The sequence below is a fragment of the Camelus dromedarius genome, chromosome 10 (assembly GCF_036321535.1).
Source record: "Camelus dromedarius isolate mCamDro1 chromosome 10, mCamDro1.pat, whole genome shotgun sequence".
Classification (NCBI taxonomy): Eukaryota; Metazoa; Chordata; class Mammalia; order Artiodactyla; family Camelidae; genus Camelus; species Camelus dromedarius.
Window position 1 is genome coordinate 73,095,780 of NC_087445.1, and position 18,332 is coordinate 73,114,111.

Sequence of the window (18,332 nt, forward strand, 5' to 3'; positions counted from 1 at the left end):
AAGTGGATTGCTAAGGTCCACAGCTAGAAAGTGCAAGGTCTGGATTTGAACCCAGGAGCCCCCTAGGAATGGGAATGAGATGTTCTCTCAGGCCCTTTCCAGTTCCACATGCTGATGCTGACAGTGTCTCGTGTTCTAGGCCACAGACCCAAGATCTTACCTGTGATGGACTCCCCATAGTGCCCAGGAGGTAAGTACTTCATTAGATCCAGACTACAAGGGAGGAGCTGGGTTCAGAAAGGGAAGGTGACATGTCTGAGGTCACACAGCAGTGCGTGGCAGCCTGGGCCTGGCCCCTCGTCTCTGACACCAGTGCTGTTCTGAATGCTTGGCTGTGCTCTTCCTGGGATAAGCACCCCCATGCTTGGCTTGCTGGGTGCTCCAGCAGGAACAAGGCTCCCAGATAGTCCCCTGAGCCCCGGAACGGCCCCGCCCTGCTCAGAAAGTTCTCAGCCACTCACACCGTGGACCCAGGTGCCCAGGCACCCAAGCCTTGTTGGGGTAGCTTTCCAAAGAAAAAGAATCTCATCATATCCAAACTCTCAACCTACCCACGTGCATGGATGGCTTGTCACCTTGGGGGACACTCAGCTTTATCTCGGGGGCGATTCCTTTCTGGGAAAAGCCCTCACTCATGCAGAAGCTGGGCTGCTGGGCTGGAGGTTTTCAGCGGGTGTGTGCAGGGTGGCGTCTCTGTGCGGGAGCCCAGAGGGTAGATTCTGAAGGCCTTCTTTTGGTGGGTTTATTTTTGTTGCTATGAATTACAGCTCTGCAGTGATGCTGGGACGAGAAAGGGCCAAGCCTCCAGGCAGCCATCCTGGGGAAAGACCTGTGGCATCTGGAAGGCTTACACTCTCAGCTTCACCACCGGGAGCATCTTTTTTGTGCTTTCCTTAAAAAACAAAAACAAGAGCAGAGACCCAAGCCGGCCTCTCTTTCCCTGTCACCCATCTGTCAGTCCGGCTGTCATCTGGCAGTCTGTCCTCTGTGTGTAAACTAGGAATTCTGGGCGGAAACTCTTTCCTCCCGGCTTGGTTTTCCTTGGGGAGGCCCTGGAGCATCCTGGCCGTGGGCTTCGAGGTGTGTGTTGGGGGAGGAGAAGCGCGCACACCCCAGAAGCTTGAGGATGTGCTGCTTTGTGGGGGAAAGAACCTGGGGCCAGGTGGAGTGAACAAGGCGGACCCGGGGACTCTTCCGGCCGGCGTTGTGGAGCACGCGGGATGACAGTGGCGTTGAGATTTCCAGATCTTCCCAGCCAACTGTCTCAGAGTCGCTTCCCCCTTGTCGGCAAAGGAATTTGTAAATGGAAGGGGCCTGCTAATCTCTCCACTATCACCTCCCCAGACACTTGTTGGGGGATTATAAAACACACACACACACACACACACACACACACACACACACACACACACACACAGACACTAAACTTTCCCAGTCCTTAAAACGTGGGTGGGGAGGGTGAAAGGAGGACGCCCCTTCTTCTCCCCCTCCCCGCCCCCAGCCTCCAGCTGGACTCCCGCGGGACCCCCTCCCTCCCGCCATCCCGGAGGGGTGGGGGCGGGCGAGGCGAGGAGGAGCGGGAGGAGGAGAGGCAGGGGGCGAGGTCTGCTTCAAGAAGGGGCGTGTGGCCGGAGGAGCTCGCGTTTTAGCAACTTCGGAGCGAGCGAGGCGGCAGAGAAGGGGAGGGAAGAAAGTTGGTTTCCCCCGACGTCAGCGCCGGGCGGGTCGCGGCGGCCGCGGAGCCAGGAGGCGGCCGGGAGCGGGGCCGAGCGCGGGGCGGCCGGGGCGCGCTCGCTCCGACCCGCGCCTGCCATCCCCGCCTCGGACCCGCGCCTGCCAGCGCCGCCGGCGACCCCGGGGCGGCCCGCGGGCATGGACAGCGCGGCCGGCGCCGCCTTCGCCCTGGACAAGCCGGCGCTGGGCCCGGGGCCGCCGCCGCCGCCGCCCGCGCTGGGGCCCGGAGACTGCGCCCAGGCGCGCAAGAACTTCACGGTCAGCCACCTCCTGGACCTGGAGGAGGTGGCGGCGGCCGGGCGGCTCGCGGCGCGCCCCGCGGCCAGGGCCGAGGCGCGGGAGGGCGCGGCGCGCGAGCCGTCCGGGGGCAGCAGCGGCAGCGAGGCGGCGCCGCAGGACGGTGAGTGCCGGGCCGGGGCCGGGGCGCGGGACCCGAGGGGCCGTGGGAACGGAAATGCGGGGAGCCGGGGGCTATGGGGCTGCCGGGGGCAGAGGGGTGCGAGGCTGGAGTCTCGTGGGCCCGAAGTGGCGCGCACGGTCAGGCGACAGAGGTGGGGCGCTGGCTCTGCCCGAGCCCAGACTGGGCAGGAGACGCGGCGGCAGGACCTCCGGGGGCGCGGGTGCTGGGCGCTGCCGCCCGAGTGACTGGCTTGGCCCGCCGCCGCCACTGCCGCCGCAGCCCTAGTTGAGAAAGTCTGTCCCTGATGGGGTGGGCTGCGGGGACCGGAGCTCTAGACAGGGGGAGGGCACTGTCTTTTGGCCAGAACCACCTCCAGTCTTCGGAACAGCAGAGGGACGTGCTGCCTTGTGCTCAGCTCGGAGACAGCCCTCAAGGCCCCATTCCCAAATAGCCTGAGAAGTAGGTGTGATTATTGTGGTGCCACAGCTGGGGAAACTGAGGCTTCCCAGGGGCAAAGTGACCTGGTCACACAGCTGGGTTTCCAACTCTGGCCCCCTCTCCTCCGGGATACCATTCCAGCTACTACTAGGCTTTTGCAAGACGGGTTCCCCGGCTGGGGTACATGTGCCTGCCCCCCACCTTCAGTCTGCCCCACTAGCAGCTTCCTAGGGGGAATGGCTCAGCCCTGAAGAGCCAGTAAGTCCTCCCTTCCCCTGCCGAGGTTAAAGGTCATCAGGAAGGGGCTTTAAAAACAAACAACCCACCCAAGTGGCTTTTTTCAAAAAGTCACGAGGATCACAGGGTCCTCAGTGCTTGGTAAGAATGGGGGTGTGGCTAGAGCAGGAGAAGATGAGGATAAAGCAAAGATCTCAGCCCTGAAGAGTTTCATGGAGGGGGAGGACTTGCGGCCTCATAGCTCACCCACGTCCTGAAGAGGTGGTGCGGTCATCTGAGACCACTGCCTGCTCCCCTAGCTCTGGGGAGCAAGCTGGCCTGCTGGAGGCTCTGGGTCCCTTAACAGTCACCCACCTGACTCCAGCAGGCTTCCCACCATCCCTGGGGACCCCCACTTCCTGCACCAGCCTCCAGGTCTCAGGGGAGCCCTGGTGGCTGCATGCTCTGCTTTTCAGATGAGAGGACGTGCAGGGAAAACTGAGGTGGCTCAGGCAGCCTCCTCTGAAACCTTGTCCAGGAGCCTGTGCGTATGTGAGGGATGCCTGACACAACCAGTTCCATAGTGCACCTTAGAGAGCGCCCAGCTGGTGCCAGCTGTATCCGGCGTCCTCCGGTCCCCCCTCAGTGGCGTCCACCTCCTGCTAGCCACAGCAGACTGGCATCTCTTCACCGGCCCGGGTGATCACAAAGCCGGCAGACCCACTCCTGGGAGTTGGGGTTTCCCTGGTAGAAAGGTGGAAGGAAGGTGTCTGGTTTGGGCCAGGGGTAAAGTGGGGGTGCCTTCTGGTGTGCGGGCTGGGTCCTGCCATCCTGAGTTGTTTGAGGACCCCAGGTCTCATGCGAAGAGCTCCTGGCTTGGAGCCGGCTTCCCCACAGAGCGGAGGAGAGGTCTCCGATCTTACCCTGATAAACTGGGGAGAGAAGGAGGAGCAAAGAAGCAAAGAAGGAAGAGAAAAAAGGAAGGAGAAGAGAAGAGAGGAGTAGAGGAGTGTTGGGGAGAGAAGGAAGGAGGCTGGGCATTTTGTACTCAAGTCCTGGCGGGGGGTGAGTGCCCGCTTCTGCCCTGGCCCCTGGCCCCTGGCGGTGGGGACAGACAGTGGAAGGCCTTGCTTCTCTGGGACACAGCATAGGTCTCCAAATGGAGGGGTTTTCTGGGGATCCCCAGAATAGCTGGGGTCACAAGTGTCTAGACAGGGCCACTGGCAGCCCCTAGGTACCTGGGTGGGTAACAGGCCTCCCAGCAGCCCCCTGGGGCCAGGCCACCCTCTCTGAGAGCCCGGGGCCTTTGCCTGAGGAGGGGCTTCTGCACACTGGGAATTCCCAGGCACTGGAGACAGAGGACACTCTGGGTGTGAGGTCAGGTGGGACAGGCCTGAGGGCAGCAGTCAGTCTGCCCCCAGAGGAGGGCATCTTCTCCCCTCATCTGTGGGGGACAAGGGGCCACATGCAGAGTCAGAGCTTGGCTCAAGGAACCGCCCCCCAGCTTAGCCCTGGGGACATGTAGCCCTGGGCTCCCAGCCCTCAGGGAGATTTTCTCCAGGCCGCTGCAAATGGAAGCAAACATGGACAATACAGAGAGTTCCCTGACGAAACTAAAAAAAAAATCCAGTTTGAAGGATTCTCTGGTTTGGGATTATATCTTTCTTACTCATTTTTGGTCTTAAAACACCCTTTCTTTTATGAAATAGGGATTATAACTGGAGATGGTTTTATTTTAATGTCCTTACTTGGCAAAATTAAAAGGAGGTAACCCTATACTCATTCCTCAGACTGAAAACAAATCACTAGGCCATGAAATCCAAATGTTTTATGTCGAGTCAAGCAGCTCCCCAAGGCCAACTGGGTGCATTCCAGGGGTGCCCGCTGCCAGGCGGCGAGGGAGCAGGGGTGGGGGTGCTCCGCGGCAGCCCCCGGGCCAGGTCTGGGAGAGCTCTTCCCTTGCCCGCCGGGCCTGGGCCTGCAGACAGAAGGTGGACGGAGGGGAGGCCGGCCTCCTGTTCTTCCTCCTTCTCCTCCTCTTTCAGGCACGTGCCCCCTCCCACAGCCGCTGGATTCCCAAGTCCTGAAGTCTCCAAAGCTGGGGGAGAAGGGCCCTTTCGTCCCCTCAGCCTGGTGAGCCCAGCCCGCAACTCTGGACCCCTTTCCGAAGTGGGCAGTCAAACTCAGGTGCGGGGAACCTGGACCCCGGGCCAGCAGGCGTGGGCTCTGGGCTGTGGCTTCGTCCCCCAGTCCTGGGCCCACAGGGAGCCCTGGTGCCTCACTGAGGATTTGGACATGCCGGCAAGTAGATTTTCCTCTGGCTTCTGGAGCTGTTTCCAGGTCCAAACGAAGCGACTGACACCAAAGAGAAACGGGGTGCCCACATTAGAAAAATAAAGGTTAATGGGGAAACTAATGAGTTAGAAAATTGGTATATTTTCTACCTGCCAGGTTAGCAGGCTCAAAATTTTTAAGATATATTTTTCAATCGTTGGTTTTCAGCAAGTCACCGGTAGATATTGCCTCTTCTTGCCAATGATTTCCCCGGATCAGGCTCCCCCCAGAACTGGCCAGGGAGGCTGTGGCTTCACCGGTGACTCAGAGCAAACCGGGGTCTCGGGTTCCTCCCAAATCAAACGCTGAGGTCTGCGCTGGGGCGCCGAGCTATGCCAAGCACGTTAGGAAAATAAACTCTCGTTTGCTGCCTTTGCAATGACTTACAACAAAAGAAACCACATTAATAACTGAGATTTTCTTTAAAGCATTCCCTTCTGTGGGCAGGGCGGAAACAGGGATGCGGACACACTGAAAATAAACTAAACCCCTGGAGCCAGGCAGGGGTGAGGCCCCCAGCCCGGGGAGGCTGCCTGGCCTGCGTGGGGCTGGGACCTGTTTCGGGAAAACGCCAGGACCGAATGGTCCACCTCCCAGAGACTCAGGACAGTGGAACACTTGGAGTTTGAGGGTACAGGCTGAGCCGGGGTGGCCTGGAGCCCAGGGCAGGGGTTTTGGGCTCCCCTCATGGAGCTGTTCTCTGAGCCGCATCTGTTGACGGGTGACAAGAAGCCAGGAGGTTTGGGTGGGGACCTCCCGCTCCGCTTTGCCAGTGGTGGGAGGGCAGGGCCGAGTGTCTGAGTGGAGGGCCTGAAGGGGCCACTGAGTAGTTTGAGAGACAGGCAGACTGGCCTTCAATGTTTTGATTTTTCTTGGGGTCGAATACACCTAATATATGATTTACCATCTTCACCATTGTTAAGTGTAGATTCGGGGCGCTGAATACATCCACATTGTCGTGCAGCCATCCCCACCATCCATCTCCAGGACTTCTTTCATCTTCCCCCACTGGAACTTTGTCCCCATTAAACACTAACTCCCATCCTGCCTCCCCAGCCCCTGGCCCCCACCATTCTACCTTCTGTCTATGAATCTGACAGTTCTAGGGACCTCATATCTGTGGAATCATACCGTATTTGCCTTTCTGTGTCTGGCTTATTTCACTTAGCATAATGTTCTCAAGACTGATCTGTGTCGTAGCAGGTGGTAGAATTTCCTTCCTTCTTAAGGTCAAATAATATTCCGTCCTGTGTATGTGCCACATTTCGTTTACCGGCTCATCCGTCGGGGACACTTGGGCTGCTACTGCCATTTGGCTGTTGTGAATAATACTGCTGTGATCCTGGGTGTGCAAAGCTCTCTCAGATCCCTGCTTTCAGTTCTTCAGGGCGTATCCCCAGGTATGGAATCACTGGGTCATATGGTAATTCTGTTTAATTCTTTGAGAACCGCTACGCTGTTTTCCATATCTGACTTTTTAACCAGCCTCCCTCTGACTGGGTCTGAAATCTGGCTGTGGCAGCCTCAGGGCCTGCAAGACAGGAGCAGGGCTGGTGGGGGATAAAGACAAAGGGGCTTCTTCAGAACCAGGCCTTTGAAAGACAAGCCTGCTTTCCTCCCCTCGTCCCTCCTCCCCTCCCTGCCTCTCCCTCCATCCATTTCCTTGACGGAGGTGGGGGACGGAGCATCTGCGGTGAGTGAGCCCTGGATGGGGGGTCAGGACACCCAGATTGGGGCCCTGCCTTTTGCTGCCATCTCCATGTGGGACTCCATGTCATATCCCTTCTCTGGGCCTCGGGTCCCCACCTGAACCGTGGAGGCAGCACACACGCTTGTGAGGCTCCTTCTGTCCCCCCTCCTGAGTTGATCCAGGCTGAGAAATTGCCCATCTCCCCAGGAAGGTGGAGTGTCTGAGACCTGGGTCCTGGCTGGGCCTGGGCCAGACAGGTGAGGGTGTCCCTCAGCACACGCCCAGGAACAGGGAGAGAGGAGGCGTGAGTGAGAGACTGAGGAACCAGGCCTGGAAGCTGAGAGCCCGGGGAATTCAGTTTGAGAACTGCCGGGTTCACCAGGGGAGGGGAGCAGGGGGAGGGGGGCAGCGATCTGTGGCTCTGGTCTTCTGTCATCAGGAAGGGCTCTTGTTTTTTCATTCATTGTCCATGGTCCCAGAGTGGTCTTGTTCCTCTATCTAATAGGTCATCCGGGTGGAGCTTGGGGGCCTGGCACAGGGGCCTCGGGCCAGCTGGCAGCCCCACGAGAGCCCTTCCCTGTGGGCTGGAGCTGTCACTGTTCCCTCCCAGAAGACTCAGGAAAAGTGATTTTTGGAGCATTAGCGATAATGCTCGCAGGTACACCACCCTTGAGGCCTAAAAAGCACCTTGAGGTTCAGTGTTGCCATCTTTGAAATGGGTATGATGGCCAGTGATGTCTCTTATAGGGTGGGCCCTGATGGGGGTGGGAGACCACACCTGGCATGTAGTAGGTGCTCAATGAAGGGTCTCCATTTCAGCTCATGGAGATGCTCACAGCAGCCCCGTGAATCAGGCAGGACTAGTGATTCCCATGCCTATTTTGAGGAGGCCCAGAGAGGCAAAGCAGCCTGCCCAAGGTCTCCCAGCTGGGAAGAGAGGGGTGGGATCTGGTTTTGGATCTCAAGTCCAGGCTTCTCCTGCATAGCTCAGTATTTGGGCTGGAGGAGTTGGGGAGGGGAAGCCCGATCTGGTTGTTGGGGAGACTCAGGTAAGGTTTATTTGGGAATCGAAAGGGGGCAGGGAGGCAGGGGGAGATGGGCCTTCAGGGTTGGCACAGAGTGGGGCTATTGGGATGGACCCAGTGCCGTGTTAGGTTTCTATGTGGATAGAGACAGGAAGGAAGGGTTTTCTGTTGTTTGTCCTGGGCAGGGATGTGAGGTCAGACTGGACAAGGCCAAACTGGGGAAAATTTCCTGGTGTCCTAGACCCAAAAGGCAGTGGCTCTCCCCAGGCAGAAGTGAGCCTAGGAAGTGATTTGAGGAGGGCACTGCTTCCCCTGAACACATCCTACAAATAGGGCATCAGTGTTGGAACCCGGCCAACCCAGGTGCTGCCCTGGGATCAGAGGCCGAAGGAGTGGAGTTGAAGGGATTGTCCCAGAGGGAATGTGGTGACAATGACCAGTTACTTACTGTTCACTGTCCAGGGCTCCACACATGCCTCACCCCTCATTGTCTTCCCACCAACTGTGGAAGTGGGTCCTTTTATTAACTTCATTTTATGGAGAGGGAAACAGACTCAGAGGAGATGAGCCCTTGCCAAGGTGACAAGAAGGAATATAGGATTCCAGCCCAGGTCTGTCCCGAAGCCTCTGCTCTCTGCCGCTGGCTGGAGCCATCCCTGGAGCCCCCAGAATGCTAGGTGGTCTGGCCAGGGATGTCTACTCCCAGGCTGGTGTGGGCTGCATTCAGGGGGCCACGAGACAGCCAGGGGTGGGGGTCTCCTCCACATCTTCAGCTGCCTGGCCTGGGTCACAGGTGTGGGGAGACGGGTCAGGCCTGGCAGCGGGAGGACAGCCTGGCTTGGAGGGTCTGGGGAGGTGTGAGAGTGAGTGGGGGCCCTCCACCCTGCCTGTCCAGAAACATCTGGAATGGCGTCCTGGACATAGGAGAGCTGTGGAGGGTCCCTAACTCTGAGGAACATCAATAGGGCAGGCCCCCCTTTCCCTGCTGCCCAGGCCCCCTAACCCCAGCTCCCATATTCACTCACTCGCTCACTCATTCATTCATTCACTCACCCACTCACTCATTCATTCATTCATTTACTCACTCACTCATTCATTCATTCACTCACTCATTCTTTCACTCATTCATTTATTCACTTACTCATTCAACAGTCATTTTCTGAGCACCGACTATGTGTGAGGCCTTGATCTCCTACCACCTACACAGACTTTCAGATTTCAAACCCTGGTGAAATTTCCAGGCACTTAGAGGAACTGGCATAGACTGGGCAGCTTTAAAAGTTGCCAAGAAAAGCCATTTACTTACAACAACTACTATCTTATTGCTCACATCTGTTTATCTAAGAGAGAACCTTTTAGCACCTCAATCTCAGAGTAAAAAATGTTCCTCAAAATGAATTTTAAATTTAGCTTCACAGAGACACTTGCAAAGTGCCCCTACCTTTTGTGGTAGGTCGGTGAAAACTCAGTCATGGGCTGGCATTTGGGAAGCACATGGTGGACTGGCTTTCCCAGCTCAGACACAGACGCACATACAACCCCCACCCCCCAAACACACAGTCACCCTCCACCACCCACAAACCCACTCACTCACACACACACTTGCACCCACACCCACACCCACCCTCACACTCCTTCGTGAGGGCTACAGCCTGCAGATGATCAGGGCCAGGCTTTTAATGGTCAGGGTGGCCGCAGGCGACTGGTGTATAGATGAGCGAGCAGCCAGATTGCGCCTGAATGGGCCAGGGGTTAAGTGCCTTTTGCGAGGTGGTGAGTAGGAGAGCCCTGTGGGAGCTTCCTGTTTAGACAGAGCTGGGGAAAGTGATCTCAGCAGGCGCCCATTGCTGAGCAGACACAGGGAGACAGGGTGTTCGGCAGCCCCTAGGGACGGGGGGGGGGGGGTTATGTCTCAAGGTGCTCCCCGCCCAGAGGGAGTCGACTCCTGGAAGTCATGGAATCTCCAGATGTCCTAGGAATGGACGTCACTGAATAAATGACCCAGATGCTCGCGCTGCCCCTGCCAGTCAGTCCTCCTTGCTCTCTGTCCCCTCCACATCTGGGAAGCTGCTTGCTCCCAGCCTGGCTCCGAGGGGCCACTGTGATGACAGGACGCTGTCCACGGGGGGCCCTTTACCGCTCATGATATCTTTTATTGCATCCTAAAAATGAAGCAGGCTCTGGAAGACATTATTTTTGGTCCCTCTTCATGATCCTTTCTGCTTTCCTCTGCCTGGGAAGGACAACCGGGACTTTCCAGTTTGGGGGCCAGTGGAGACGTTAGAAGGAAGCTGGGATGATGAGTTACAGAGAAGCCAAGAAGGTGGGACATGGTGGCCCAAGAGATGGACGGGGGCTGCTGGGTGGATTGTGGTCTCTGGAGAAGGTCCTGAGTGCAGGGCAGATAGAGCAGGAGGCCAAGGGGCTCTGCCTTTAGCAGGGCCCCCAGCCATTTTTATGTGAATTAAAGGGTGAGCACTGCTGTGCACTCAGAGGCTCCTTCCAGTGCTAACTCTGCCCCTCTGTCGTGCTTGTCATTTTGTCTGTGTGGAAAGTGGTCCTCTTGTGGGAGGATAGAGAGGCCGCGTGGCACCACCAAGGAAGCCTGAGGCTGGCGTCGTTTGGAAGCACCTGGAAGAGTCCATCCTGGGGGGAAGGGACTGCTCCAAGGCCCAGCCCTAGCGCCAGCATCCCCAGAGACCTGATTGCAATGGAAGCCACATCGCTGCGTCTAGGAAAGCCCAATCGCTGTCGACCATCCATCGGCACTCATTGGACACCTACTGAGTACCTGTCCAAGGGCACCTGAACGAAGAGCTGGAATAAAGGGGGCAACTGCCACAGGGAGTTTCTCCTTCTCAAGCACTCTGATTCCCTCCAGCTGCCAAAGTTGGGGGGTGGGATGGTTAGAAGCCTCGCTGCAGAGCTGGGGGTTTCTACCACTCATTGCTGGAAAAGCCCCTCCCATCATCCTGCCTGCCCGCTCCTCCGGGCGCACCCCCCCACCCTGCCCCTCACGGCACTACGGGCTCCCCTTGCGGGGGTCTCCTGAGGTAGAGCATCCACACCCCAAGGCGGGCGGCCGCCTCGCCCCAGGTTTGGTCCACTGGCCCCCCATCCCGCCTCCCTGCCTGGCCTCCCCCACCACCGGCCTCGCCCTCCCGGCCACCCCTCTTGCCGTGGGCGCAGACGTTTACACGCCAGAGATGGCGTTATTAAAAATGACATTTAACCAGAGCTGGAATTACCACGCGGATGGCTGCAAACCTCGGAATCAAAGCAGGAGCCGCTGGGCGCGCCTGGCAGGGGCCTCGCGGCCTCCTCTCGCCGCCAGAGCTCCATGCGGGCCTCCCATATAAAACCCCCGCAGAACGCCGAGGTCTTGAAAGCCAGTGCACCTCCTTTCATTAGACTAACAAATAACACGTAACAGAAAACATCTGTGAACAGCAGCCCCTAATGCTCTCAAGATGGTGCCGCGGGCAGCCGGTCCAGCCAGTGGGCAGCCCAGCCGTCCGGCGCTCAGGTTCTGGCTGCCCCCACCCCAGGTGGGTGAGGGCCTGGCACCGTCCCCCATCTCCTGGGCCTCCCCCCGCACCCTGTGGGACCTGGGGGCCTCCTTCTCCGCCTCTCCTTCCTCGACTCAGTCTTCAGCCCTCTCTTCTTATAGATGAGAACCAGTCATCTGAGGGTCTGTTTGCATGGGGACAGTGCCCCTGCTCAGGGCATCACAGCCCCCCACTCCAGGCAGGGGCTTGACCCCTTGACCAGCCATATGACCTTGGCGAGTTTCTTCTCTCTAAGCACCTCGTTTGTCATATGAGAAGAGTCGTGCCTCCTTGCAGGGCGGTTGTAAGGATTTAGGGGAGTGATGAGAACAGAGCGGTGGAACATGTGAGACGTGTCCAGAAAGGGCATCTGCTATAATGATTACAGTCGGGGAAACTGAGGCTCCACAAGGTTACGTGACTTGCCCAAGGTTCCACAGTGCTGAAGGGGAGCGAAATTTGGAGCCTCAGGGTCTACACCATTTTCATGACCCCATGAAGCACGGAGTGAAGAATGAATGTTGTGCTGAGTGAGGCGGACATTCAGAAATGGATCTGCCACGGCCCCTGCCCTCAAAGAACCTCAAGTCTGTAGCTGACGGCAGAGGATGAACTCATCTCTGAGAGAGAGCAGGTTGGCCCTCACTGAGGCCAGGCGCCCCTCAGACTCACCCCTCTGCTGCCACTAACCCCTTGGGCTACAAAGCCAGAGGGTCCCAGGACCTGAAGCACTTGTCCCCACAGCACAAACTGGGAGGAGGAAGGGCCGCATCCCAGACTAGGGAGGAAAGTCCAGGAAAACATCCGAGAAGTGGGAGAAAAGACAAATGGACACTTTGTTCCCCGTTTCCTTCATGATGAAGCTACAGAAAACAGGCCTTTCTGCCTTCCTCTGAGAGACTGTATGCAAAACTTCATGCCTCCCTGTCCTCCTCCAAGAGGTGCCTTGCTTTTTGGTTCCAAGAACACTGGATTGGATTCATTCATTCGCTCATTCATTCATTCATTCGGCACGTGCGTGTTGCGGAGGCATCGTGCCAGGGAAACCCCAGTGGACAGACGAGACCTGGTCCCTAACTGGGGAGCGGAGCATGGAGACAGCATTGCTCCCCGACGTCCAGCTGTTCATGTCTGCCTGGCTCCAAGCTCAGCCCTTCACATGCAGCCTCACCCTGAGTTCTCTCAGCAGCCTTATGAGGGAGGTGAAGCATTATCCCCATCTTACAGGTGTGGAAACTGAGGCTCAGAAAGGCTGAGTGACTCGCCCAGGGTCACCCAGGAAATACGCGATCATCCCCTGAGCTCAGATACCACGCTGGCCACTCATGCTGGGCCCCCAGATGGCCAAGAGGCTGCAGGGTCCTATTGGGGAAGTGGCCTAGGCCCTTCCAGGGAGGGACTGTGCCTCCTCCCATCTCCTCGTTTTTCACCCAAGACCGCTGCAGTGCCCGGGGAAGGCCCCGCTTTTCCAGGGACACCATTTTGCAGAGCCTGGTCTGTAGCTATCAGGCAGGAGGGCTCAGAGCTGTGCTGTGATCGGGGAACTGGGGCTAGGGAGGTACCCCAGCCTTTGGGAATCTCGTGTTTCCGAGAGACATCGTGTTCTAATTGGAAGGCCAGCCTCTCCTGCAGAGCCGGCTGCCCGGCCACTACACCCCCGGGTGAGGAGAGTGTCAGGGCTCGAAGCGGGAAATTGCTGGAGACAAGAAGTAAAAACGAACTACTCTGGTTTCACCGGGAAGGAAAAAAGAAAAGGCGAAGATCTAATGCAGCTGAAAGCGGGGTCGTTGTTTAAAGAAAACTGTTGCTGTTGCAGCGGATTCGAAGGAGCAGAGCAGAGCTCCGAGGAGGGGCATGGGAAAGGCGTCCCATGAACACGTCCCTCCATCTTTTCTCCCACAAAGATTTGTTGAGCATCTGCTCCATGCCCAGCCCCGGGCTGGATCCTGGGGTCCCAGCAGGAAACAAGGGAGATGTGGGCCCTGCTACGAAGGAGATGTCCCCGCTGCTATGAGAACAGATAAGGGGAGGACTGGAGGTTCAGGGAAGGCTTCCTATAGGAAGGGACCTAATGGATGGGTGAAGTTAGCCAGAAAAAAGAGGTTGGGAAGGGTACTCCAGGTGGAGGGAACAGCAGATACAGAGGCTCAGAGATGAGAAAGAGATTTATTGTTCCAGGAGCAGACGGGGTGGGAGGGAGCTTGGTGGAGAGGGCCAATGAGCAAAGCCTGCTTCAAGATGTGCAATTTTTGTGTTAAGAGCGCCAGGAATGCTTTCTGTGCATCTGTGAGCATTTGGAGTGTCCAGTGCGCCCAGGCCCTTCCCAGTAGCGCTCTTGCTGAACGGGCATTCCCTGTCATGTGGGAAGTAAATGGTTAACTTGGGAACAGCACTTGTGTCCTGGCTGCCCAGAGCCTCCCGGGGTGCCCTGTCTCCAAAGGAGCTGATCACAAGCCCCAACTGCTCAGCTGCCCCCGCCCAGCTGCTGTGAGATCTGAGATCGTGAGTCAGGGAGGGGAGGGTCCAGGAGCCGTGTAGAACCAGAGGCCAGGCGGGTCCCTGTGCCCAGCTTCAAGCTCACCAATCGGCCATCTGTCGGGTAGCTGCATCCAAATCACGGCCCCAACACTAGGACTTCGCCGTAGGTGTACAGCTCAGAGATGGAAATTTCCTTAGCAGATGCATTAGCAAGACAGGGAAGGTCGGCCCAGGCTGTTCAACTGCAAATCCCGTCTCCCGGGGGGGAGTAGAGGGAGTTTGGGGTGCTTGTGGCTGAATCGGGGGCTGGATGACTGGGTGGCTTTTGAGTGTGTTCATCTTCATCATTGTCATTGTCACCAAGATCCCAACAGTGAGGACCATTTATTGTGCACCTACTATGTGCTAAATTCTTCATGTAGATCATCTCATGAATTCCTCCCAGATATTGTAGGCTGTCTTATGACCCCATTTTCCAGATGAGGAAGCTGAGGCCCAGAAAGATGGGTTATGGTTTGAGGACATGAGAGCTGCAGGCCTAAGGTCCTTGTCCTCGGCATGTTCCCCACCCCTACTGGCCTGCAGCCCTTGGGCTGTGCTCGCTCTGACCTCATCCAGTCTCTCCCGGCTTGTTTAGAAAGGGATGGGTAAGAGATGTGATAACGCCAGGGCAGAGGGTTGCTGGACAGAAACCAGAGCTGTTCCTCGACCCAGGCAGGCAGGCCAGGATCCTGGGACAGGGACAACCCCCACTGTTCCCATACAGCTTGATGGTGACACAGGCATAGAAATAGCGAGCCAGCCCCAGGGAGTCCCAGCGGGTCACCTGCCTTCTCCAGGGCAGGACACACTTCTGGTAGGGTCCCAGCGTAGCTGTGGGATGCTGGCCCCAACCTCACCCCTACTTACTGGGTGATTTGGGAAAGTGCTTCATTTCTAAGAGCCTCAAATTCCTCATCTGCAAAATGGGTGCAAATCTAGTACTTGGAGCTTGGGTTGCTCAGAGGATTTGATGGCATCAAGCAGGTGGGGCTTGGCTCTGTGTCCACCTGGCCCCCCATAGGTGCGCAGTAAACACCAATGTGTGTTCTCTTTCACTCTCGCTGCCATTTGGGAAGAGAAGGAAGATGCACAGTTTAGGACTGTCAAACCCCCTTCACAGATAGAAAAACCAAGGAGGGAAAAGTTTCCCAAGGCTCCACAGGAAGAGGAACTGAGATTAGAAACAGAGTTGTGGGTCCCAGGATCTGAACCCAGTGGCCTTTGCTGGTTCCTAACTATGTCTCCAAAAAGGAGACAGGTTACCCACGCACACACAGTACCAAGACCCTGCTGCCCCTGCCAGCCCTGCCTGGTGACCTGGGGTCCCCTCTCTGGAAGGATGGTGTGGATTTGCTGCAGCCCCAGCCTGGCTGGAACTGACCGCTGCTCTCATGAGGAATGAGCAACTTGCTTTATTTTCCACAGCGTAAGATATAATAACCATGTATAATTTCCTGACAAATGTGTCTATAAAACACAATGCAGCTATTTTTATAATGTAGCATTTGAGGTTAAAAATTCAATTAGAGATTAATTGCAACTTCTAGAAGGTCTGTGGATAAGATGGCTTGGGGAGGAAGGCTGAGATATTCAGATATGCTCCCTGAGGGATTACAGATGGGTTCTCACACGTGTCTAGAACACACACACACACACACACACACACACACACGCACGCACGCACTCAACTGATCTCTGGCTTCAGCAAAGCTGGTTTAGACACAGTGTTTGCACTCCTGGGAAAGTTGATCTTGATGCTGGCTCCTTTCTCTGCCCAAGACTCCAGTCTCCAACCGTCCATCAGAAGCAGGTTCCATGATGCTCAGGCAGCCCTAGGGTTGGTGGAGGCGGATGGCAGGGGGAAATACACAGAGCTTGGGGCGCGAGCACATTGGGTTAACCTCCATCAGGTGCCAGCTCTCAGCTTCTCCCTAAACCCTCCCCTTCCTCCACCCCCTAAAACCAAAACCAGATGGAAATCTAAGTGAATAGTGGGTCTTTGGACAGGGCAGACAGCGTGGGATGGAGCCTGGTCAGGGAGGAGGGAGACAAGCCAGGCGAGCCCCATTCCAAAGAGGCCAAGGGCGGGGTGTGTCCCCTTTGGCACCCAGGGCCCAGACCAGAGCCCCCACAGAAGAGCAGTGGGGTTCTGGAGAGCTCTGTGGGGATCTTGGTGAATGTTGGCTGCTTTCTTCAAACCGGAACAACAGCAGAGGTTGGGAGAGTGGGGCTGCCCTCTGCACTGCAGATTTTCCTCTCCCCACCTTTTCATGGGTCCTGGCAGTTCCCTGAGGAGGAAGAGGTAGCAGGAGGGCAGCATCTCCAGGGAGCTGGTAGCCAAGGGTGGGAGCCTAGCAGCCTCCTAATGTGTCTGAGGGGCCCCAGGGAGAGGAGGGCCAGAGTGGGGCCAGCAAGTCAGACTGACCCCACTTGGCTCCCTGGGCCCAGGGGCTTCCCCTTCCCGAGCCTCAGTTTCTTCATCCGCAAAGTGGGGACAAAGCAATTGAATGGTGAGGTGAAAAGATAGGAAGCACTTCCCGTAGAACTGGCACGTGGCCCGCTGCTGCTGCTGTGGTTATCATTACTGCCATTGTTATTATTAGCAACTCACATGCGGGTCCCTGAGGGAGGGCGGAGGACCCAGCCACACCCCTGGCAACTGCTGGTCCCCAAGGTCCCTCATCTCCCCAGCATGAGGACGGGAACTGTCCCAACCCAAACTAGCTCCATATTAAGGCAACAGCTCTCCCTCCACCCCCAGCTCCACCCCAGGGCAGGCAGTGTGAGTGGGGCTTGTTTATTTCCCTTGTCTGTTGCCATGTTCAGGGCGAGATAGAGGGGAGAGGGAACAGGCAGTGTCTCCACCCCTCTCTCAGCAGGGGCTGTCCATCCTGGGGCACTGCTCGGATGTCTTCAGCACTGCCCAGTCTTGGGCACAGCAGACAAAGAAAAGCCTGGGCGCCTAGAGCAGGGTCAGAAACAGCCCAGGGGAGGGGCTCCTAGCTCTGTCGTCCTCAGATCGTTGCGTCCATCTCCCCCTGCTCCCCGGGCTATGCCAGTGCCTGCCACGCCATGATAAATGTCACTTCTTTGGTTGAAGTCACTGTCCACAGGGAGCCCTTGCTGGGAGCCCTGTCATAACAGTAGCACATCATCTCCTTGAAGAGGCCCTGTTAAGCCCAGGGTGTCCTCCGTCTTTAAAGAAGGCTATCGAAATTTTCATTTTACACATGAGAAGCAGGCTCCTCCACTCAGCATGTATTTCTTGAGCCCCTACTATGTGTGGGCACTAGGCTGACATCCGCCCATCACCCCTTAAGAGCTCCCAGACAACAGGAGACAGGCAATTAACTGATAATGACTCAGACAGGTAATTAGTTGCAGTGCCGGTAAATTTCAGCAAGTTCAGAAGCATAGGAGCCTCTGGGGCTCAGAGACAGGTGTCGCCATGCCAAGGCTGCACAGCCGGCACCTGGCAGAGGTGGGATCAGACCCCAGACCCTCCCATCCCTGCTCTCCCCACGGCACAACGCTGTGGCTAATGGGAGCTCCTCTGAACAGGCTGCAAAGATCACATTCCAAATTAGTTGGGAGAGGGACCCACGACCAGCCCATGTGGCAGGGGTGGGATTGGGAGCAGAAGACAGGATTCCAAAGATGGGTTCACAAGTCCTCTGGGGCTGTACTCACCGCGACTTGGGGGTGGGGGTTTCCCTCGCTGGGGGCACACTAGTTCTGCCAGGGTCTAGGTATAGGTGGGGCTTGGGCACTGTGCTAGTCGGGACTGTCACCTACAATGGATAGAAAACCAGCCCCAAGTGGCTTAAGCAAAGCTAAGCTAATGTGCAAAACTGAAAAAATCCAGAGTGGGACTTCAGGCACGACTCAATCCAGGACTTAAACAATGGAGCAGCCAGAATTTGTCTCCCAGAATCTTGCTGTGCTACACTGGGTCCCTGTCCACCTCTGAATCAATCACCCTGGCCGCAGAGGAGCTGCGTGCTAACTGGCCAGAGCTGGACTGTGTAGGGTGGCGCTTCACCGGAACCCCTTGGCCCAGGAATGGAGGGAGGCTGCCCTCCAAAGCGTTGTTCCTGGACATAACAGAGCTCACATTTACAAGGAAGAGTTCCCGGAAGAGCACTAGCCCTGCTTCATGCGCTTCACGTGTATTATCCCACCTAATCCACTTAGAGTTTTGCTGGGCCCCCTTAAGTAGCAGTGTTCCCCTCCCATGACATCAAACACTCCATGACAAATACACTTTATCCACAGCCAGGAGTGTGGGGGACTTTGGATGTCCAGTTGACATGCCATCATGTCTGGTCAACATGTTGCTAACCATTTGTTAATTACAAATTATTTTAGAGCCAATAAAAAACTGTATTTCAGGCTTCCCAAAGATCAGCCTTTGAAAATCTCCTGCG

At 56.7% G+C, this 18,332-nt stretch overlaps 1 protein-coding gene across 1 annotated transcript in view; it reads left to right on the forward strand.

Moving 5' to 3' along the window:
- Window positions 1-1,872: 1,872 nt before the first annotated feature.
- Window positions 1,873-18,332, forward strand: part of PRRX2 (paired related homeobox 2) — a 42,493-nt gene continuing 26,033 nt past the window's right edge. The window contains exon 1 of the mRNA XM_031450668.2: window positions 1,873-2,134. Coding sequence (XP_031306528.2) covers window positions 1,873-2,134 — 262 coding nt within the window. The remainder of the gene's footprint in view (window positions 2,135-18,332) is intronic.